This window comes from Scomber scombrus, chromosome 15, assembly GCF_963691925.1.
Source record: "Scomber scombrus chromosome 15, fScoSco1.1, whole genome shotgun sequence".
Classification (NCBI taxonomy): domain Eukaryota; kingdom Metazoa; phylum Chordata; class Actinopteri; order Scombriformes; family Scombridae; genus Scomber; species Scomber scombrus.
The window spans coordinates 22,715,609-22,740,818 of NC_084984.1; the positions used below are offsets into that span (position 1 = coordinate 22,715,609).

A 25,210-nucleotide genomic window follows, 5' to 3' on the forward strand; every position below is an offset into this window, starting at 1 on the left:
TCAATTAAATAACATAATTTAAATCATTGTGACACCAAAGAGATATTTTGACATTGCTGGCTTAGTCACCAACAACTTAAAAGTTACTGTCATCACTTATACACGTTTTTAAAAAGCTGGGGAAAACAATTATCAGGGGAGTGAAAAAATGTGTACCTTCAAGTTGGCATTTGATGCTTAATCAATACAACACACAGTATACTGTCAGAGTTTAGTCCATATTAGTTGATTATCGTTCCCCCTGTAGTCCTCTGTCAGTGCTGAATGTGCTGGCGAGTCTGTAGTAATTACTGTGCCTTGGCTAAGGTGACAACTGGGAAACAGGAGGGCAGACGGCAATCAGTCATCTCCTCCTAGTTATTGTCTGTGTCTTCCACACCAGCAGTCGTTATCTTAGCTCGTCAGGAGCAGCGACCAACACAAGGCCAGTTATTACCGCCTCAGTGTCCTGGATAAGATCAAAGAAGACCGGTTGAACACGGAAGATGTAATGACTGTGCTCTTCTAAGGACTGCTGCATGGTTTGTCATGTCATTATCCCCTGTTAACGCTTATTTTTTTCCCCCTCCATCTTTTACAAGTCTTTGACAGTTCCAGAACGAGGACAGTCTCCAATTATTTTGATGTGGGGAAAAATTACCCAGCGTTCATGTCTCACTGAATGGAAATGTGTCTTTAGCCTCACCTTTTTTTGTGCTTTTGGTGTTTTTACTTTAGATCTGCCTTCCCTTGCTAACTCTCTCCTTTCTTTTTCCACCACATGAAATATTCTGCCCCCTTCTTGCCAGTGATTTGAACAAGAGCAATTTGTCAAATTGGAAGAGTTCTGAAAGGTGCTCATGTACTTCATGGTAATTTCATGTGACGGAGAAGGAGAAAGAAAAAGAAAGAAACAGCGTGTCAGTATACTGGAAAAGGAGGAGGTCATGCCTCTTTGGCACCTGTATGGCCTCCCACAGACTGTGACTGAGATTAATGGGAGTAATGGAGGGACAAAAAGGGTGGGGCAGGGGCAGAGGTGGCATGCAGGCTGCTGAAATTGGACTCCTTTCAAAACCCCAGGTGTGAGGGGAAATTACCAAAAGTGTCTGAACTGGAGCTTGTCGCCTATTTATTGCTCCAGAGAGTCCTGATGTTGGGATATTACAGTGTGTAAAACAAGACCTGTCATGTAAGGCTACTCCTACATTCAATATGTATGCTCATTATGGTTAAACACACTTTTGCAGAGGTTAATTTAAACTTGCTACCCCTGACTTGTGATTATTTCAATTAAGCAAACGTGCCATCTGTTGTTCTGATGCTTGGTTTCATCACTGCTAATGTAATAATTTGGCTTGTACATGCCAGCCTGACTTTGCTAAAGCAATATTCATCCCAAGGAAAAGTATGAATAAAGGGCATGTGAGATTTCTTCACTCATTATATACAAAATGGATAAGCATTTCCTATGTCAACCTTTTATAAGAAATGGTATGATTTTCTCAGTAACAAGCAACAAGCAACCTCCAAAAGCCTTTCTTCCTTTTTTTCAGTTGGCTATTGTACAACTTCATTGTGGTGACTGATTTCATGTCCTTCTTGCATGTTTAAGTGTGAGGGAGAGACCATGAGGGATTGTTTGTGACCTCTGTGACAGACATCTAAAACACCTCCATATTATTATTATTATCCATTTAATTTCTTTCTTTTGACATGTTTGTGTGTGTGTTTGAGAGAGAGAAAGTAAAGTAGGACAGTGCGTTATGTTTGTGAAGCTGTTTGTGAAACTTTTTTAACTTTTGCATGTGTGTGTGTGTGTGTGTGTGTGTGTGTGTTTCAGGGTCAAGCTGAAGGATGGAGTGGCTTTCCTGGGGGCCAGCACCATTAACCCAGTTGTGTGGACGGTGAGCCAGGATGTCAGAAGTGAAGGTCACAGAATTGTCACCCTTCATTGTCGGCGGAAGGAGAGTAGTTTCAGTCAAAGGTATGTCTGACTCACTTCTGACAGAATGAATCAATGCACAAATGAAATATGAAGTGAACGCCACTGAACATCCAAAAAGCAGCATGACACTTGTCAATTATTTGGACAGTCAGTAGAGAGTGATTGTAAAGTAACAATAAAAAAGGGCATGACTCAGCATTTGTGCCATTTATTCCTTGGCACTGTAGTTAATAAACTGTGTTGTTCAAGTAACACGGTTTTTCTTACTGTTAATACAGCTTTTTAAAGGGCCAAGCCAACATCAATTGATCCTACTAACAAGTCTGTGTAGGCCTGATATTCATTATTCCTCTGTGCCATAAACCTCCATTGCTGTCCAAAAACTTTTAATAACACATCAGTGAGCTACACTGTTGCTCTTGGGGACATGTGCCTTCATTAGGATGAACATGAGTACTGTAATTTATTTTGAGTTGCTCCTACATACACAGTCCTGCTGCTGCAAATAATCACTAGAGCACCAAATCTGTATCTGAAAATAGTCCCCCAAAATACAGTTTTCCTGTATGAGTAGCATTTGTTAAAAACTACAGGGCTGGACTATTTGAGAGAATGATTTAGCCTTTCCTGCTAAAAGAAAATACACTTTATATTTGTGACCTATTTTACAATATATCTACAGTAAGTAGACTGACTACAATAATAGGAAAGAGGCTGCTGCTCAAAAGATGACACTTAAAACTGAGGGCAGTAAGGCCTTGAATGTACCAATCATACTATACATTAAATACAAATGGCTGCGTCAAAAGTAAGAACTCTATCTAAAATAAGTGGTATTCTTTGAAAATGCTTGGCAGTAATATAAAGCACAGTGGTTATATCAAAAACAGTACTGGTGATTGCATTGGAGTCTACTTTGGTTTGAAAATCAAACAATTACTTTAATGATCAATTCAGTGTTTATGTATTTTATCAACATTTGCTGGTTCACACTTCTCAGTGCTTTTTTCAGCTTTTTTGTCTTACATTTAGTGAATCAGACAAAAAAGCAATTTGAAGAAGTCATCTTGGGCTTTTGGAAATTGTGATGGTCATTTTACATTATTTTCTGACTTTTTATGGCACAATGAAATAATAAACAAAAACAATCAAATCAATTAACGTGGTGGATAGAATTGGGTATTCTACAACATAAAAGATTTGAATTAGGGATGACACTCTGATTGTGATTCAAGTCAAGCGGGGAGTTTTATATGATGCGTGCAGTTAACTCGTTGCTGAAAAGCAAATTTGATTTGATACATTTTTATATATGCCCCTGAAATCAAGATGACTCATCAAACACTTGAAAACATTTTACACGAAGAGAAAAGACAGGGTGACTTTTTTGACATATATTTGGCATGTGAACAAGACCTTTATAACTTAACAATTAACCCAGAGACATAGGATTATATTATTTCACTGTATCTTTAATTGAGAAATTAAGAGGCACATTAATTGACAAGAAAATATTTGAAAGATTCAGTGAGATTTTACCAAATACAACGCATTAGAGAATATGAGAGAAACAGACTAAATATGTATGTGTGCTCATGTGTTGGTGGCTGCTGCTTACATGACTGCGCTTCCATTAATGAATAATAAGTATGTGTGTCTTTGTGTGTGCCGTATTAGTCAATGACGTAACGACATTCAACTTGGCAGCCAAACGGTTTTAGGTGAAGATAAAGTAGCTGCACCCAGGAAGTGACTGGGCTGTTATTTCCTCCAGGGCGTCAAGGTGACGACAGTGATGAATGACAAGTCCTCTATCATTTGCATGCATCTCTTTTATGGCGCCACTGAGGAGAAGAGACTCTGAATTATACAGGACTGCTGAAATCAAGGTCATACATGTTGGCTCTGGTATTATGGCTCACAGTTCCTGGTCGACAAAGGACTACCTTGAATTTTGAAATGATAATGCAACACGTGGTGTGACCCTGTGCTTTTAGGCTTTGTTAGCTTACATATATGGAATACCTGTAGCACAGTGATTACAAAGCAATCATTCAAAGACTGCAACAAAAACAGAGAACTTTAATCAAGACATTTTTCATAAGGTTAAAATGTTTCTGAGAGAGTAATTTAATTGAAAAATCTAATTTAATTGAAAAAGTTTTGTAAATACTTATCTTACATGGAGAGACAATGAAAACAGTCCGTTTGCAAGATATGCTTCATCTCCTGAACAATGTGTTTTTGTGGTGTTACAAAACTCAGAAGACATCTGTACACCTGACTGGACAACCACATTGTGTGACTGCTGTGCTTTTGATTTCCTAATTGGAACTAAATGAGATGTCCTAAATTGCCCACTGAAATCATTTTTTGAATTACATTTAGGAAAGAAATAGGCTTTGCTGTTGCACCTTCCTGCTTCATTTATGAGACCAAAATAAAGTTTTGGAGTTTCAAGAGGTTCCCAGTCATGTTATTTATAGTTATATTATTGGTCAAACTAGCTAGTGGACTCCATTGATTTTCTGTAGACATTTTCCAGTCTAAAAAAAGGTCTTATTTGATTTAGGCTGGCTGTGGAACAACAACAGAGGAAGAGTTACTGAATTATCCTCCTTTCCTATTGTAAACATACCACTGTTTACCCCCTCATAAAGAAACCCTCTGTTTTAAGCAATTTTAGACCCATATCCAAGCTGCCTTTTTATCAAATATTATAGAAAAAAATTGTCTACAATCAACTTATTTCTTTTATGAACAACAATCACATTTTTGGAAGATTTTAATCTGGCTTCTGCTCCCTACATAGCACTGAGAGTGTTCTGGTCAGGGTCACCAATGACTTACTACTTACAAGCGACACAGGCCTGTATTTTATTTTAATTATCCGTGACCTCAGCTCAGCAACTTGACACAGCGGACCATAATGTCATAATCAGTTGTCCGGTAAACTATGTTGGCATCAGTGACGTGGCTCTGGATTGGTTCATCTCCTATCTGTCGAACAAGTGCTTCTCTGTAATGCTTGAAGATGCCTCCTTTTCTTCTGTTCCTCTCTTTATTGGGTTCACCCAGGGGTGTATTTTGGGTCCCTTCTTATTCACTATTTACATGCTACCCTAGGGCCAAGTCATGCATAGACATGACATTGATTTTAAAAGTGTGGTACCACCAGTGTTTGTTGTATTATGTCCAGCCTCACTGAAATTAAACATTTGATGTCCAAACATTTCCTGCAGTTGAAACACTACAAATCAGAGATTTGTCAGTGATTATAATACCCCCTCTGGCTCCAGCACTTGTAATGTTAACAATATCTCCTCCAGCCTTTTATAATAGTGTTCTAAAAGAGGCCCACAACCTCGGTGTTATTTTTGATTCAGAGTTGTCTTTTGATGCTCAGATGACCAAAGTGTTGCAGTCCTGTTTTGCTCAGCTGAGACAGCCAACCAAGATCAGGTCATCCCTTTCCTCTGGAGACTTAGACAAGCTCATCCATGCTTGTATTTCCTCCAGACTTGACTATTGCAATGCTCTTTATTGTGGTATCAGCAAGGGAAATGTCTTAAGTCTGTAGTTGATACAAAATGCTGTTGCCAGACTTTTAACACACATACTCAGAGAAGCAACCACATTACACCAATCATTGCTGCACTTTATTGGTCACCTGTGAGTTTTAGAATTGATTTGAAGATTTACCTGCTTGCTTTTAAAGCTTTGAACGGTCAGGCTCCTGCCTATATCTGTGATCTGCTAATTCCCTAAAAGCCCGATCTCCGCTTAAGATCCCCCATCAGGGCCCTACTAATGGTTCCAAAATCTCAACTTGTCACTAGAGGTGTCCAGGCCTTTGCTGCTCAGGCCCCTCAGATGTGGAAATCCCTGCCTGGAGATCTCAGGCAGGGAAGATTAGTATCGTCTTTTAAAACCTGTCTTAAGACTCACTTTTATCGTATGGCTTTTTCTTAACTGATGGCATTTGTTGTACTATTCAAATAATTTTATCTTGCCTTATGTTTTCTTATCACTTATATTATCTGGTTTTATTGTAAAGTACTTTGTAACTTTGTTTTTTTTAAAGGTTCTATAAAAAAAGTTATTATAAAGTTATTAATTAAGCCTGCAAGCCTTGAAAGTCATTTCCTAAATGAATGTGATCTTTTATCTCTGTGGTACCTGTAAGGATATCCTTGCTGACATAGTTTCTGCTACTCCCCACTAATAGGTCCATACTCAGGGAGTCGTTTTATTCAGCGTCTGTCCTGTAGTAGAAAGGTAGTAGAAAGCCTATTAGTCAGGTTGAGTTCAAAAAGGTCTTCATTAGCTAGAATTTGAATGGGGGTGGTGGAAGTATGTGGAGATGGAAGCCAAGGAAAAGACAAGTGCACTATAAACCTGTAGGTTCTCCGTGTGTCGATTGAAGCTCACTTTGCTGGCCATTAAAACAGCATCACTGCCAGAACCTGTGAGATAAACCCTGGGAGCAGGATGTGTGCAATCAGGTTAACACTAAAATGACCAACATTACAGTCAATTGTGTGACCACCAGGTGATAGACTGACTGGCAAGTTACAGTAACAGTTGAATCTAAATGTAATGATGTATCCTTTGATGGGACTGTGCACAGAGACAAACTATACACAAATGTTTTGTGTGAGTGTACACAGTTTCTACACAATGACCACTTAGGGGAGGTCAAAATATGAGTAGTCATGTCCCTCAAGTGTGAACGCTGTGTGTCTGTAAGTTGAGTCACTTTAGCAGCTATATGTTCACTGTACGGATCCTCTCTGTGCTGAAGAAACTGGGGCAGCTGAGAGTTAAGGACAGAAGCAGTGTGAAAAGAGAAGCAAATGACTGGAGTTGTGGTAGAGAAGAGGGAAAAAAGGTGAAACCAAGTTTAGGAAGGCACAAAGCACGTGCTGTGTTTGCAGAGTGTTTGCACCTAACATTATAACCAAGGAAAATAACTCAAGATTTGCATGCTGCTGCAGCTGCTGCACAAGAAGTCTGGGATGTTCTTGTTTTATTTACATCCATTTTTGTTTTGGCTTTATCCAAAGGAGGAAAGTAAAGTAGAGGCTGCAGCAGACTGAAAAGTGGAATGCTGCTTTCAAGCAGCCAGTCTCTGAATGGTTCATTTCAGATTTCATACAAATTTGTGTCAGGTTCGTTCATATTCTTTTTTGGAGTGTACTTTGTATTCTTACAAGATATGTTTATTTAAATTAGACTTTGCTTCTTCCCAGGTCCTAACCCTCATGAATGTACTGAATTTTAGTTATTTATTAAAGAAACATGAAAAACTAAAGCTAAAATATTCAGGTTTTGTCAACTTACATGTACCCTAAGTCACTTGTTATCTGATATGCTCTGAATCTTAATATCTTGCATCTGTAGATGTAAAATTAAGCCATTACATATTGCAATATTGTACATGTTACCTTCCTAACTCTAACTTTTACAGCTAATTTGTACCCGTCACTTTCAAGAAAATATACTGTGTGTTTAATGTTTTCTCTCTCTAGCAACTGCAGGCCTGTGCAGTCTGCAGTTACTTAATGAAAAACATCGAAACTGCACTAAACATTTTGACAAACGATGATATACAGTAGCTACAGTATTTATGGAAGCCTGCATTGGAATGGTTTATATCTTCAGCTGTCAGGGTTTCAGTTCCCTTGCTGCTCTAAATAAATTGTCTATATAACAGTTTGCCTAGTGGCGAGACTTTCTGCTTGTATTCTTTCTTTAAATAATGTGAACTGGCATATAAATTCACACTTCATCAAAAAGGTCTCAACATGCTTTAGATTTTAGCATTATGCTTCAGTGTACCCAAAGTAGCACTTTAGAAATCAATTCAGCTGTTTTGTTTTGTTTTTCCCTTTTTCAAAATGCTGATGTGTATCACAGAATACTATGGTCAGCATTTTTTTTTTTAATATGAGGGCTTCTGTATGAGAACAACAAGGATTGCAGAGTGTATGAGATGAGGAAATTCTATGGTAACCTGATCCCGACTGAACTGAAAATGTCTCATCAACATCGTTACCCCTATCAAGTTACACAACGTTTCCCAGTATACAGTGGTCTTCCATTAGATATTATAACAGAGAAGCATAGTCACTCAACTTCATCCAAATTAAGGCTGTCTGCCAGCATGTTGTGTACCCTAAGCTTTTGTGAAATATCACATCCCCTCTAAATAAATTACATATCATCTCTTTTCGAAAACCTAAAAAAAGAAGCAAATAATCTTGGGTTTTGGAGTTGTTATTTTTTCCCCCACTATTAACACAAGGGAGTCCGTGTCGAGCAGATTTGTCCACACGCTTACATGACTGTGCAAGTCTCCAGACTGTAATAAAGCTGACTGATGCATGATGAAAGGAGCACAATGGTCATCAGACAATAGTGCCTGCTCTGTTATGAAGATGTATTAGGACACTTTAATGCTAAGAGTTGTCCTTCACCAGCCAGTCCTCCATTTCTGTGTCCATACTGTCGTGTATGCAGTGAGGGACGCCTTTTCCCTACCATCAAGCTAATTCATATTATTTTTTGCTGCAAGTGCTATTGAACTCAAAATCCCCATCAGCTGTTGGCATAATTAAGCATGGGAATGCGCACACAGTCGGGAACCAGGTACACGTTCACTCTGTGTCTGTGCATGTTGATGTGAGTGCAGGAGGAGGGCTGTGGATTTGACAGCAATGTTCCTGTAGGATAATCACATTGCAAAATAAAAAAGGACTCATCTGCCATGCATGTCAGGCACTCAAGCTGCTTCTAGTTCCTTTGTTTCTTTTTAATGAAAGCTAACACAGTGTTGAGTTCCTGTTTGATTGAGGGAAATAGTTGAAAAAAGGAAAGAATTTAAGTTTTTGTTGCTTTACTAGTGGCTCCGTGGCCTAATACTCAGTTTGACAAATAAGTAGGTTGTCCAAGCTGTGATGGGAGTTCGATTTGTAATTGCAGGAGGTGAGGCATGACATCTAACAACCAATTAAAGTAAACCACATGTAATGGCCAACATTGCTCAATCTGCTTGCTTCCTCAAATGAACACATGCACAGAGAGATGGGTTGACTTCAAGAGCAGTAACCTAATGCTTTTTTGGTCTTATCTATTAATTTAAGACTGACACGTTTAAAGACTTAAAAACATGCTTTGAATGATAATTTGTGTTTGCTGTGTTTTTTCTTTTAATTATATACAATAATAAAAACAAATTTAAAAAATCCTTCTCCCTCATTGAAAAATACAGAACCTATGAATATGCATTCTGCAAAGTGAAACTCAAATATCCAACTGAAGTAATAAAAGAAAAACAAAAAATTTGAGATAGTGGGAATTTAAGTTTTTCCTCTTGCTCTATTCAAATGTATTCTATTTAAACATGAGAGAACCGTTGTAGCAATATTTGGCCCCTGGCATCACCAGGGAGTGTATTGGCACAGTGCTGTGTCACACAAAAACTTAAAACTTACTTTAATAAATGACGTAAAGAGCCAAAGTTGGCAGCTTCAAAGACTTTCGGTGTACTATCATATATAACAAGAAAAAGCAATAAATCCTCACTTAAGAAGCTGAAACTCTGAAAAATGACTGATGCTATTAATTGATTATCAATCCAGTCATTTTCTGTTGATTGACTAATGAGTTAATTGACTGAGCATTTCAACTGTAATATGAAAACTTAATGAGTATTTTGAGTGCACTTGCAGATACATGCTTCTCACTTATACATTCCCATATTTGTCTCATAAATTTCATCATTTAGTAAATAGAATAGAGAATTCTTGCATGTGTTTTATGAAAGTCCAACAGCAGCCAAGCAAAACATGCTCACATACTAAATTTTTGCCAAATAATAAAACTGTAAGCAGTTGGCATGGATGAAAATTTGAAAATTCAGTGATGGAGACCGGTCTGACGATTACTGTGTTTTTTTTCTGAAGGTCCAACCTTCTACTGTAGGATTTCCTTGGGAATGACTCAGATGTTTATTCAGACATGTAAAATTGCCAGCACATATTTATGTTAACAAGTGCATGCTTGAAATAGGCTGTTTAGTGTGAAGTAGCAATGTGCTTTTCTTACAGTAAATATTGACTATTGAGTCTTGTATGTATGCGTGTACATACACACACTCACAAACAAACAAACAAATAAATGAACAAATGGAACCCTGCAGCATCTTTTCACCTTCAAAGTCTACAAGACCAAGAAAAATGCCACCAGATCCAATTCATTTGCTCTTGCTAGAGAGGAATCCTGCTGTGAGCTGGTGGGAGTAAGGCTTACTCTAAAAGGCTGACAAGACAGCCTTACAACACCTACACAATGATGCAAGGCTGTAAACCAAAGTTCTTAGGGCTGCTATCTAAAAACAACACCACAGTCTTATGTCTGAGTGACAACCCAACAAGACACAGGATAAATGTAATTACATTTGAGCCAACAATGTGTCCTTCACACTGTTTGTTTCATCATATTTCCACTTATTGCAGCTGTAGTGACATTTATTTTAGGGTTAGGATTTGGAGAAAAAAAATGTTGTAGTAAAGTTGCATGAAGAGTCTCGAAGTTCTACAGATCCTTTGATGAGGAAAGTCTGCTCAGTGTGCGAGCCCTGGTGTAAAATAGGTTAAAGATTCAAGTTGTTTCTCAACCGTTGGTGAAATCATGTTTTAAGCATCAATGATATCGAGGCTTGTCATTCTGTGTTTGCCCCAGCCATCTGCTGAGGGAGGTGACATGAGCCTCTGAGGGTCTTTCAGTGAAACAGAGGAAGTAAGCATCAATGGGGGGGAATGGAAACCCCAAGCTTGTTTTAGAGTGAAGTGATTAGCATACTCTGCAGTGTGCAGGGATAGAAGAAAGCTACAATTCTCGTTTAAATAGTCCATAAAGATTTTAGTTAGATAAGATTGCCCCTGTGAAGCTTTGCTATTATCTATGTGAGAATTCCTTTCAGGACAACATATACTCTTTTTCATTGTTGTGCGAGATTACCTGCTGAGATTTATAGATAACCGTATTCCTAAGGGATGAGCGATAATTCAATATTTTCATCTGAAATATATCATGATGATAGGATCTACCCATGTTTTACACATTTGTTCTGTCCAAATTAATGATTTTCTGTGAGTTTACTGTAATTAACAACTAAGAAAATTATACAGAACTTTGTTTTTCTGCCTAGCCCTGTGGCTCTAGTATTTGCAATTATTATTTATCCACTGATCCTTGAATATCTAGCATCATCATCAGGCAAAAACTAATAGCCAAAGCTTTGCATACTAGACTGGCTTAAGCATTAAACAAATGTATGTATCCAAATGATGCCATGAATGCACACAAAATAGTCCTCTACAGTTCCATATCATGCCAATCTGGAAAAGCCATGCTTTCCCAAGTGCTTGGGCTCGAGACAGTTCACCCTAAATCAACACAGTCCTTTGTAATTTCTTCCCTAGACTGCTAATCTGGGGTAACATATTTTGTCCAACTGTGTGGAAATCCCACAACAAAGATGTTGGATTCTAACAGTATAAATACCAAGGCTGAATCCAACCTTTGATTTCTAAGGACTTCTTCTTCTCGTAGCAAGAGGGAAATCATGCCACCAAAGGCTGTGAAAAGTGATGAGGATTTAATCACCACTGTAGGACAACAGAAGTTCTTTTCCAAGGACTTACTCTAACAATAGGAGAGTACAAATGTGCATGGACTAGATGGGTTCTTAAAGGAGATATGTCACATCAAATCAAGTCTATGACAACTTGACGATTTAGTAAAGAACTGAGCTATGACATCAAAAGAGTCAGCTCAAGCCTTGAAAACATGAATGGTGAAGTGCATTACTTGTAAAATCAGTCTAGTAACAATTTGATTTTTAAAGGAATTGCAGAGACTTACCATGAGAAGCGATTGAGGAAAATATCCGAAAATTCATCTCAGAAAAACTGAACCTTGACCACAGACATGAAACTGAAGTGTTCACACTGTTCTCCAAAAACCACATGGCCAGGGAAAAAATCCAAGGCCAAAAATGGTTACGTTTTTCAGATACAAGGATAGGTTTGCTGTACTTGAGAAAGTGAAGTACCTCTTTATTAATGAAAACTACTGGAATATATTTGACTGAAATACAATTAATTGATCCCAGCAATGAAAGAGGACAGGGAAACATGGGACATTGCTTATCTGATATATGACAAGCTGATTACTCACTGACCCTAAGGAAAACACCTAAGGTATAGGGAAGTGATTTCACTTGAGATTTGATTGGGTGCAACTAAGATACTGTTTTAATACCTTACTCATAATTATTACGTGTTTTAAAACCTCACCTATAAATATTACATGAGTCATGTATACATTTGTATAAATCTCTTTGTATAAATGGGTTTCATTTAAAATTTACATTTGTTCCTAAAATGACATCTCGTATTTGGACAACCATTGATCTGTGGTAATTGTACCACAGTGTTTTCTTTCTATGCACTTAATGATGAAGAATTTCTTGTAATCTTGTTTTGCAGTCTTATTAGTAAACATATGCTTACAGTCGATGCCAGTGTGTTATTTAACCAATTGAACTTAACAGAGATGAAAATGTTTGTCATGATACATATTTAGGCCCTGATATTAACTAGATTTCAATTAATTCCCATGTAGCTGCTTCACTAAATCATTTACAATTAAATGTAAGCTTTATAAATATTTGCACTTAAATATCTACTGTCTCCCTAAAAACTATGATCAGCTGGTATATTATTTATCCTCCTTAAATCATTTTGTAATCTTACTTAAACATGGCTTACCAAAGAAATGAAAGGACTAGGCTGCCATCATAACTCTACTCGCTTCATCACTCTTTGTCCATCAAAATTGCCAGGACCTTTCCCTAAATTCTGATGAATTAGTGGTTGAATCGGTTTTCATTTAATTTTTTCTTACAACAATAACAAAAATGTGGTCATCAGTAGTGTTTATTGATCACTAGCATAAATCTACCAGGGTAACAGACAAATCTGCTAGACTAATTGATATTATTTAATCTATCTACTAAGAAAGTATGTCTATCTGTCTGTATGTCCTTTGTGTATCTCGAGAACTGTTCATCCGATCAACTCCACACTTGGCAGGTGTATGGCTGGGGACCCAAGGACATGCATTGTCAAGTTTGATGTAATTTGGACACACCGCATTCAATGTTCAGTATTCATAAACTTTGAATAAACTAGAGATCAGCAATCTGCTCCGCTCTGCAGCACTGGAGTGGTTCTTCAACAGCACTGCTGAGGAGAGACATTAGTGGAAAGCTTTCTCAGAGAGAGAGAAAGCCTGTGAATGATAGAAATATTAATATACACTAAATAACACTCATCAGATGATTCACGATGGAGGAAGACACTTCTTTTCTTCCTCTGCATTTCTCTGTTTCATTCATTCATTCATTACATTCAACAAATGCAGCAGTAAATGCGAAGAACATCAGGAACAACAGAACAACAAACAACAAATCTATGGGGTGGGGGTGGGGTTCCAAATGTGAAAACTGGCAAAGAGAGAAAGACCCTAACCCAGACAGGGATTAAGAGAGAGACACAGAGACAGAGAGAGAAAGGAGAGAGAGGAGGCAAGTTTTCTCTGAAAGCCAGTGAATGAGATGGATGACCAATCAGTGGTCTACTGTATTTTCACGTCACCTTTTAGTATCAGCTCAGCTTGAGTAAAAGTGTGTGTGAACAGTTTAAAAAAACAGTAGATTGTGCAACACAATCTAAAAGAAATCTTTTAAATTTGACAAAATGGGGTTTTACAGCCAATCAAAATTTGAACATGGATCAACAAATGCATGCAGAGGTTTTGGTCCCTGTATTGCATGCTGTGTTCAATCACACATAGGTTACCAGGGGCCTCAGGAGTGTGAAAAACCCACTCTTTGCCACATATGGAAGATGTGTCTTGCTCATGATCTCATTATGCATGTCTAAATGGCCCTGAAAACGCATGTACATTTTAACCCAATTTGATTGATTGTTCTCATGATATGGTAATAATAGCCTTAGGCCTTGTATGGGGTGCAATCTCCTCCTTCTCACATCACTTCTCCATCCCATCTCGATGACAGGCTTCCTCACTTTCCCCACCCCTCGTATGAAATGCAACACAGTTATTATGCAGCTCCTCTTATATGGAAATCCTGTCATTCGAATAATTGTAGAAATTTGTCATTCAGACATCCATGTGTTATTATGAGCAATGATGTCATCCGACAGTGGATATTGGGATTATATTCTATACGTTAGCTGTGCATATCATTTGAGAATTTTTGTATGTGAAATTAGCCAGTAGAGCTATAGTTTAGGCATGTAAATACATAGAGAGCTGGTCTAAATTAAGAATGGTTTGTTCATTCAGCTGTGACATTTGATTACACCCCCATGAACTGTGAGTCCATGCAAATGTACATTGTTTGGGTTAGTGAATATGTGTCTATAAGGCAGCTCTACTTCATGCTGGAGAGTCGTTAGGAACTGAAGTAATTGACAGAACAACGATGAGTGAAGATTGAACGAGAAAGGAGCTCAATATGCAGTCCCCTTCAGTTCACGGAGAGAGGTCAGAGGGCCTTGTGCTGTTCTTTCTGATTGCACTGAGCTTAACTCACATGGCGAATGAACACATAAAATCAATGGTTAGACCAAGCAGGACCAGTGGGACCACATTTACAACCAGAGTTAAATCAAAGGTCCCTTCAACGCAATCTGATTTCAATTGGAGAACTCTCCATGCATCAGCGAGATGCATGGATGTTAATGACCTGCCTGCTGTTTGCGAGCACATATGCACCTATTTATGTGTGTTTGATTAAGTGGGAAATTAAAGAGCAGACTACCATTAGTTTGGGCCTTGAAAAGTCTGGCAATTTCAGTGCTGTGTTGTAATCTCCTTAATTAATACTGTTTCAAACCCTGCCTTCTAGCAGGCAAAATTTAGATTTAAACTCTTTGAGGAGATGAAAATAAATAAAGACTAAGAAACAGATAAGATGCATTTATGTGTGTAGGTGAGGGTGTGTGTGTGTGTGTTTGTGCATGTATTTTCCTGTGTGTCCTTGAATATGTGAATGGTCTTTTGAAAGTACAAAGTTATAGATGATGGATTCTGTAACATAGATAGGGGAGACCAAGCAATTACCTTCCCAGGTGGTCTAATATGTATGTTTGTGAACTGCTGTTTTCTTCAATTGGCTTATCATAGGAACAGGTAGGACACATTTTGCTATGAAAAATATTTGAATATGAATCATAGTCCTTTTAAGCAATCATCTATACATCTTATTTTCCCGTCTATACCCATAGGGCCATTAATGCATTGCTGAAATGCTCTGCTCGTTGCCTCCCGTGTCATAAAAATAAATAAATAAACACATTTACTGCATTCCAAAGTAGGCAACTATATGATCGTTAGATAGATCTGCAATATTGACTGGCTGTAATTTAATTTGCATGAGTGGCATACAAATCCTATGTGTTGCTGGACTTTCTCATGCTTTATGTAATCATAAAAGCTCCATCAGAAGATACAACCCCTTTGAGTCTAATATGATCAAAATAAAAAAAAATAGAAAAACACATCTTATTTATTCACTCAAACCTATCTTCAATAATGGAAATTAAAATGGATGCGACTAATGAATGATAATCAATTTAATCTCTGGGAAATGATTTATACTACATCCTCGCAGACCTACACTCTGCCTTTTATGCCATCTAACCCTTTCCCTTAACAGCTTGAGAAATGAATTAGATATTTACTGTAGATTCATATCATATCCTTGACCTGCATGTTATCAGTAAACCAGTATATCTGCTTGTGTGAAGCAAAACATCCTTGATTGAGCCCTCTGGGACTCTGAATCTGGCCTCGGCTCTGTGGCTAATCCAGGTAGTGCCGCCAAAGACGATGATGCATTAAATCTGCTGGAAACCAACAGGAGGTCAACCTCTTCTGTTATCTTTATCTTGTTGATGTCTGGCTGTGGTGTTCATGGGTCATATTTATAAAATGGTCTTTCAATGTTGTCAGGTAATGAGTTAAGCAGAACTCCATCAGATAGGGAAGGGATGTTCCATTATATTGTGTTTGTCAAACCAGTCCAAACAATCTCCATGTGTTAAAATTGAAGTGAACTGAGTTTCTTTGAGTACGTATTAAGGAGTCAAGCATACAAGTCATTTTAAAGTGAACGTAATATTAAGTCTCCTCTCCTTCTAAATCCTCAATCTGACTTATCAGCAACCAAAGCCAGTGCTGGTGGGTACTTGCCCACAGACAAGCTGGATATTGGCCATGGAGCCTGGTGGTGTTTGATAAGGCATGCCTATTGGCCTTGGGACCCCAGGCTCAGACCCTCTGATCCACTTCATCTTCTAATAAATCATCCGCTGAATCCTTGGCCCCTGTTAATGCTTTAGAGCTCTCTTTGAGGTGTACTTTATACTTGAGGTACTGCAAGAGCTTGTCAAGGGATTTTCAGCAAGCAGGTATGCACCAACAGTTTTTATATACTGTATACAGTGAGATTAATGTTAGAAGCCACAATAACAGCAAGCATAAATGACTGGCCAAATTGGTAATGTTTATATAGTATAGCAGGTAAATGCAATTTGGAATAGATGCATTCAGCAAATGAGTTTGCAAATGAATATTCATAATAAATGAGAACTGTAAAGAGTTTCATTTGTTTGTCTAGGTGAGATGTGGAGACAAATCACAAGACAAAGTTGTTTGCCCAAGTGTTGTGTTTAACAACAGATGGCGAGACATGTAAGGGATGGCAAAATAAGGGCTGGTTTGCCTTTCCTTCTTTCATCAAATCCTTCTCTCATCCAGTGGATGAGGACAAGACAGTTGTGTTTATTTGACAGATTAATGAGGCAAGGGAGCAGAAGTAAGGGTCCAGGGTCAGCAAAAGGTCATGGTTGGGTTCAGCATTCTTATTAACCCTGTCCAGATACACCAATTTTAATAAACTCAACTAGGGACCAGTCTTTATGTATGTTTGGGTTTGTGTTGGAATGTTTACATGCATGCAGGTTTGTTGCCTGGTTTTATATTGCATTTGTTAGTCCGAGTGTGTCAGAGAGACATATTGAACGAGATTTGTAAACACAAACCAATCTGGTGTCACTGATGAACTTGACAGGGTCAAGTCACATCATTTTGTAAAGCCTGAATTTAAAAAACATGTGTTGCATAAATGTAAAAACACTGAAAATATAAATAAGATTTCAACTTTAGATATTTTAACAAGGCAGCAATCCACACCAAGCTGCCAAATATGTGGCCCTCTATTAGTGATATTTTTTAAATGTTAAAAGTTGGATTGGTTTTTGATTGATTGTTGGAAAAGACTGGATTTAACTATTTCATGATAAGCAATGGAGAAAGAAAAAAGTAAAATGAAAAAAGAACAACACTGCACAATCTTCCACCAAGGGAAATGAGCACTGCGGTCATATTGATTTAAGCTGTCAGAAACAATAAAGTAAAATGTGAGATAAAAAGGTCTAACAATGACCCATTAGCATTGTAACTCACAATACAGTGGTACAAGTAGGCTACTCACACTATCTAACCTGAATGAAAGAGAAATAGAGGCCTCATTAGAATGTGAGTGGCGAGGAAAAGCTGAAAAAACATGAGCTTTGTAACATGAGCACAGCAAATAAAACTATCCTGTAAAACATTTCAACATTATTTACATCCAGGTTTGTTTGTCATTTGTTTGGTTTTCGTTGTGGTTGTTGTAGTTTTGCTTGTTTTGTTTTGGGGTTTTTTGTTTTGTTTTATCAGTTTTCATAGAAAACTACCCAGATGTTTTAAACCTGTAGGTCAGTTAAAATTGTTGTCTCATGTGCATGAAAAAGTTATTATCTTACCTTTACTGAGAGGACACTGTTTGCTACATTTGACAATAAACTATGTCCTCTAATGACAATGACCGCTGAGTCAGAAACTTAAGCCTGCATTAACTAATTATTTGGGCACCTGGGGGAAGCAGAAACAAGCTGACATTTGACAATTGACATATTATCACCTTTTAAGTAGATATGTTATTAACAAACAGCTTATTTACATGTCCAACGATTAAGAGGCAATTTGTCCTATGTTCACCATCTAGTCTCTAACTTCAGTTTGCTGTTTGGTAGTACACAGTGGTTTCTCAAAGCTCTTTTGTTGAAAACAATGGCCTGCTGTGCCAGAAAAATATGCTATGAGAGCGGTGAGAGTAGACCAAAACAGTAAAGCTGTGGGCCCAGCAGCTAAACACTGAGCTGGAACTCACCATGAAGCTCCATAAAGCCTCACACAATGCCTCATTTAATACATAGTATTAACATATTTATCAATGAGGAAAAAATGTAAGGCGATGCAAATAAGTGGCTAAGCTAAATGCAACAACCCTTTCTCAGATTATTATAGAAGTCAGCAAGACTATTTAATCCCCCCTAAAAAACATGTTTGGCCAAAAGACCTACATGTATCTGTTTGCCATATAGCCTCATAGTAAGTCAGTGCCATTCAACATTAATGAAGACATAACTCCCTCTACATACTTAATTTACATGATAACCAGAGGGCTTATTACATTAGCATGTAACTAGCAATGACTTATTAACACTCATCATATGTCTGTTGTCATATTGTGCACTCCAAGGCAGTGGAACTTTCATTATGAATGACTTGTGTCTGTATCAAGAAGGAAGCCTTGGGTCTGAAAAGTGATATAAACCTGCATTCCTTCTAATGACCAGCAGGAGGCAACTCCACTGGTTGCAAAAAGAAGTCTGATTGTAACTTGATTTATTACCTCAGTAAACACTCTCTTAATGAATGTATGGCTCACTTGCTAGTTTAAAGAAATTATGCCTGCAGCTATAGGCTACAAGAGAATGTGCATCTCATTGACTCTAATGGCACTTTTCCACTATACAGTTCTAGCACTATTCGGCTCGACTCGGCTCGACTAGACTCAGTTTGGTACCAGGAACGACTTTTTCCATTACTTCATGGTACCTACTCAATGTGGGAGGGGTCGTCACACCACGGCTGCGTGAAACTGCCTTGACTTTGTTTTATACGCGACACAAACACATAAACAATGGAGGACATCGAGCCAATGGTGTACTTGCTGCTCTGCCTGTGGCTTTTGTCACACACGAAGCAAGAAAAGAGAGCCGAATCGCTGTAATGCTGTTGCCGGTATTTAAAAGTGCCAGGTTTGATTCTTGTGTCGGACAGCTCATGACTCTTCCAGTGACGACTCTCTGACCAATCACTGTCCTGCAGTCTGTCACATTTTAGTATCGGCTCGGCTCGCTTGGAACCTCGCCAGAGCAGGTACTAAAAAAGTACCAGGTACCAGGTACCATCCCTGATGGAAAAGCAAAAAAAAAAACGAGTAAAATCGAGTCGAGTTGAGCCGAGTAGTGCTAAAACTGTATAGTGGAAAAGCCACATAACAATCAGCCATGGTTGTCACTTGGCACTTGATGGAAAATCCTGCATTTCTAATGCAAAATAAATGCAGGGACAAGACCCTCTATAGAAGCAAACAATGTTCTCTCTAATGTAGAATAAGTCAAATGGTTTTCCAAAGTCAAGACTGTGTAGACTGTTAAAATGTCATAGAAATTGTATAGGACTCTACAAAAATGTGTCAGTCAAACACGTCATACTACAGCTTCCTTTTAAGGTTTTTATTTTTTGATAGCAGACAGTATAAAGGCAGACAGGAGGTGGGGTGAGAAGACATTCAGTAAAACACAGGTCCCCAGCTGTATGGAATTGAAACAGTGGTGTTGCAGTTATGTGGTATGGGCCTTAAACATTTAGCAATCAGTACACCCTGTAGTTGAAGTAATCTTGCTTCAGGTTGTCTGAATTTTTTCATGTCAGATTTCCATCTGGTAATAGGAAGTTGAAAGCTGTTCAGTTCCTTAGGACATAGTTAAAAGAGGTCTAGCGAAGTTCATCTATTCAAAACTCACTCCTCTCAGGTTCCATAGACCAATGCTGCTTTTTAAGCCATTTAAATGCATTGTATGGGCTCCTGTGTGTATATGTGTCAACCAATGCTCTTACAAGAGAAGAGGAGGAAAGGCAAGTGAAATGTGGAGGGCTGAGGTTATTACATGGCAAATTTCCTCTGTTTCCACAACATTAAGGCACATTGAGAGATACATTGACATAAAACAAGAAAGAAATACATAAAAGGCAGAGGGGAATAAATGAAGCAGGGGGAGTGGTGAGCAAAAAGCAGAAGGAGAGATGAAAAGATGGAAGTATAAAAGAAAGCTCCGGTATATGAGATCAAATAGATTAGAATAGAAACTCCCAGCTGCAGTACACAAAGCCTAAAATCATCCACATCATGAGAATTAACAGTAGCAGGCAGCAACTGAGAGGCAAATAATGGGAAGGACAACTTAATCTAATCCTTTGTCATCTATGTGTATATGTGTGAGTAACAAGGGAGAGGAGAAGTGTCATTCCTGGTGGAGAGTCTAAACTCCAAGGGGGAGATTAGCCAGTCACACTCAGTTGATCTTATTGTCCAGGATAAGAGGATGAGCACCATGGCCCTCTGGAGAATTTTACTAACACTCCTAAAGCTAGCAGAAATCAATAAGGGGATATAAGATGGTGTTTATACAGTGATTGATTGTGCTGTATTGTATTCACTGTCTTAACACTTCAGCTAGGCTCGTAACTGCCAGCCTGTCCTTAAGAACAGTTTAGTGGCCGACAATTCAAAGGCCTTGGTGGCACTGGGTGACTCTCTAGTCAACGTTGTGTGGAGAAAGATGCTAAGAGTTTTTTAAGAAGCTGCATTTATTTGTTTTCAGAGGTTCAAAGAATGTTTTCCGATATAAACTAGCTGGATTATTCTGTTTGCAATTTATAATAACTGTTTTACCCAAATGTACTTAATACCTGAACAGTGCATCAGTAAACATATGTGGGATGCAATTGTTTAACGACTACAAATGAGAAGATGTTGTGAACATCAGTGTCTCCTTAAAAATCTGTTAATACACTGCTTATTTGTTTTGTATAGCATCTTAGTGCTCCTTTGCTATTTGCACACATGTAAAGGGCCCCTGTCATTGCAAAAAAGAGAGGGGTAGGTAGGGGTGGGGTGGGGCAGTGAAGCATATTTCATGGCGCTATCAGCAGCTGCAATCCTTCCTTTGTGAATTTGCACTCTGGAGTTTTGTGAAAGTTATTGAAAGATGATGTTTTTTTGGTATAGATTAAAGTCAATGCATACCATCGTGCATAGACTTTTACATTATTTAACCTAGACTACATTCTTTGTCTAATAATAACCAAGTGCTTTGAGATGCCTAAACACAACCTTAACAAGACTGTCTATTGCCATGCAAGCGCTCCGAGGCTATACTTGCTGTTAATGCGACAATGTTAACATGTTGATGATTGGCAGGTAATATTTACCATTTTGACCGTTTTTGCTAATTAGCACTAAACTCAATTGAGGCTGATATGAATTTTATCTTGCAGGTATCTGGTTATAAGCCACAGCATTGGGCAAATTGACAGTGACATTGATGATGGTGGTCCAGGGAAAGTCAAGGAAACACTCAAGTCATTTGAATATATCCTCTAGGAACACTGAATGTGTCCAACAAATTTCACAGCAATCCATCTAATAATTGAGAAGATATTTCACTCTGAAACAAACGTCATCCTCTCACTGGTACTACGGGACAAATCAGGAGATTCATTCCATCAGGAGCCATCAGGATTCATTCTCTGGGGACCATGGATGTCAGTACCAAATTCTATGACAATCCAACCAATGGTTTCTCAAATATTTCAGTCTGGACCAGAGTGATGGACCAATCAGTCAACTGGCATACAAACGGACATTGCCACCCACAGAGTCACAGTCTTATAATAGCTAACAAGGTTAATCATTCACAAATTATCAGGAGTAGATACTGTAAGTAAAACATATTTACTATGTTGACAGTGAACATTTTGCGGATACATTCATAAGTGAAATGTTGGGTAGGCTATATTCAATGTAAATGTCTCCATCATGTTGATGGAAAAACAGAAACAACATGGCATATACATGTAATTTTGAAGAGGCAATATTGATTGTGAAATATATTAGTTTTTAATGGGTAAGGTTTTTACCCTTTCGAGGTTTACACTTTGATGAAACAGTTAAAACGTCCGCTTGACATGTCTTTTTTTTCAATCAGTTTACATACATTTTCAGGCATGCTGTTGGTATGTGATAAGAATGGCATTTCAGGAACATTATGTTGAAGGAAAAAATGTTTTTTTTCATACTCCTTTTATTTTCTGTCTTCTTCTGACATAATTTAAATAATAGGACATCCACTTTTAACTTATGATGTTGACAATATGGTTAAAACAAAAAACCCGGTTACTGTTTTGTCATGGCCTTTCCAGCTATGATGTGACTCAAACACACTGCAGAATTTTTGCACCATGTTAATATCTCCAATTTCCCACGAGATGTCTGTATTTCCTCGGCTGCTCCTTAGGCTCTGATTGGCTTTTTCTAGGATACGGTGCAGAGTGGTGACGCTGCCTTTTGATTGGTTGTTGCATGGAGCCACATCTGTTTCATGCAGGAAGCCCAAATCCTCTCATTTCACACACCGTTTGAGAGGAATATAGGAAAAAATATGGCACAGAGAAAGACAGAAAATAGAACAGCAGGCAAAGAAAAGGCAAGATGAGTTGAAAAAGGTGAGAGGAGTGCTGAGAAGAGGGAGGGGAAAAAGGGGAGAAAGGGAAGAAATGAGCAAGAGAGACAGCAACAGAACACAACTGAGTGGGTTCTTTTAGAAAATATCGAATGCAAGATGGACCAAAAAGGCAATTTGGGAGAAGAACTGCAATATTTCTCTTTCGTTTTTCTTCACCCTCTGCCCCCCCATCCCACCCCTTTTGCACTCTGCAGGCCTACTGTGAACGCAAACTAATCTGTAGTGACAGGGACAGGGCTGACGTACTGGGTTTGATAGATCCTGGGGGAAATCTCCAGCATACATAAATTGGTTATTCCACGTTTCATCTGCTTCTTGACATGGTTTCATTTTATGATCTCTTTCATTATCTGTCTGTCACATGTCATTGTTTATCGCTCCATAAACGCATCCATTCCAAACAGATGAAGCAGGCATTGCGGGATGGAAAGCCACCCTACCCCAGACATCACAAGGTTAGCATTATAGTGCAAATGTTTTATGAGCGCTGTACATTTATTGCCAACAACTGCGTCGTGGCTCAGTGAACTGTCTTGAGTGGATAATTTTGGCATTTCATGATGAACAAATCATGATTACTTGCACATATTTGGGAACTATTTGATCAATTTGCTTTATACTCCACGTAATCTTACCCATTATTCAACCTTTCCAGGCCTCACAGGGCCTCCAAATAACTCACTTGCAGGAACATACTCCAAACTGTCATGATCTGTAGAATCTCAGGTCTGCTGTTCACTGGTGCTGTAGAGGAGAAGAAGTGCAATGCCAGAGTTCTGTTAGTTTCAATAGGATCTCATTAGCATTATAGGAGAGAAGAGACAGATATTAGACCTGAGATACTGAAACTCATTAGAGAGGAGCGCGGACTCCCTTGGGATGCTTACACACACACAGAAAGTAAAGTTTCTGCTATACCAGATCGTAATGTATTAATCATAAAATTTTAATGACCCCCAACTACACCACATATTCATTACATATATATTTATCCGGTTCAGCTTCTGTTGAACCATAGCAGTCAGAGTTAGTCTCCACTGTTAATATGCAGTGACCTTTATAACTACACTGTAGTAAGGAACCAGTGGCGCTCCTGTTGACACCAGGTTTTATTCATTGGAGGTATTATCCAAATTCCCCTTGAGGGCATTGAACCAATTAGAATCTAAACATATTTCTATTTGGAGAGATATCAAGACTCCAAATACAGAAGACAATCCGCTGCACAGCTGGAGAGTAAGTGAACCACAAATAATGAAAACAGCTGTAAAAGCAAATCATCTGTGTCATTGAACATGAGGAGACTCATCAAGAAAGAAAAGTAATTGCATCTTACCAAAACATCTTCCCTACAACAATAATAGGTCCATTAAATGAATAGTTAGAGATTTTGAGAAATATGCTTATTTGCATTCTTGGCAATTGAGTGAGACGACAATCGATATTACTCTCATGCCTGTGCTGTAACTATGGTGCTAGAGGCGGGAGGTGATTAGTTCAGTTTAGCTGAGACTAAAAAAGACTGAAAACAGAGAGAAACAGGTCCAAAATATATACAATTTCAAGAAACACTCCTACCATCATCTCTGAAGTTTATAAACTAACTTGTGGTTTCTTGTTTGTTCAATCTGTGCAGAAACAGAAAGGTAAAAATGGCAAGTTCCTCTCCTGGGGTAATGATTTCCTTTGTTGTCATGGTCAGGTTGCCAGGCAACCAGTGAATAAATAGTGAAATTGTTCAAAGAATTAATTCTTCATAAAATCACAACTTGCAGTTTTATTGCCTTAAAATGTCAAATTATTCCATGAGCAAAGCTGGAGACGGTATTCCTTCCACAAGAAATGCTTATCAGGTCAATGTAACACATAGGCTACTATTTCAGTTTAACTTTTCAAATTAAAACATGAAAAAATTACCTAACGGTAACTAACATTCAATTTTTTGAGATTTCAATTTAAAGACCCTTCCACAAAGTTTTTGCAAATCACAGTTAGTGCTTGAAATTCTCTGAAATGTCCTGAAATGCAGGAAATGCAGGTCACCCAACCCATCATGACTATATAGTGAGATCCCTCATACTGTTCTGGTTCTTTTTTTTTTACAATTTTTAGGTGGATCTTTATGTGAAGACAGATGGCCAGCAGGAGTTGCTCATCCTGCCCATCGTCACACCTACTTTATTGAATTACTGCTGGCCTCGCATGTCAGGATTCAATTAAGACCAAGGCAACTGTGCTATCGCTCATCTAATTTCTCCACCTGTTTTTTCTTCTTCTTCTTTCCACCAACAGGTTTTCATCAACAACTCAAATGACAATAGGAAATAAAGTAATACTGAAAAAAATTAAGCTATCTGAAAATGTTATCAAAGACTTACTATTTTATGGACAAATTTATAAAAATGTATATAAAATCTAATAG

At 38.2% G+C, this 25,210-nt stretch overlaps 1 protein-coding gene across 1 annotated transcript in view; it reads left to right on the forward strand.

The window, feature by feature from the left end:
- The window catches only part of LOC133994946 (transmembrane protein 132C-like), a 109,180-nt gene that overhangs the window by 38,665 nt on the left and 45,305 nt on the right, over window positions 1-25,210 (forward strand). The window contains exon 3 of the mRNA XM_062434190.1: window positions 1,823-1,966. Within this exon, the coding sequence (XP_062290174.1) occupies window positions 1,823-1,966 (144 nt within the window). The remainder of the gene's footprint in view (window positions 1-1,822; window positions 1,967-25,210) is intronic.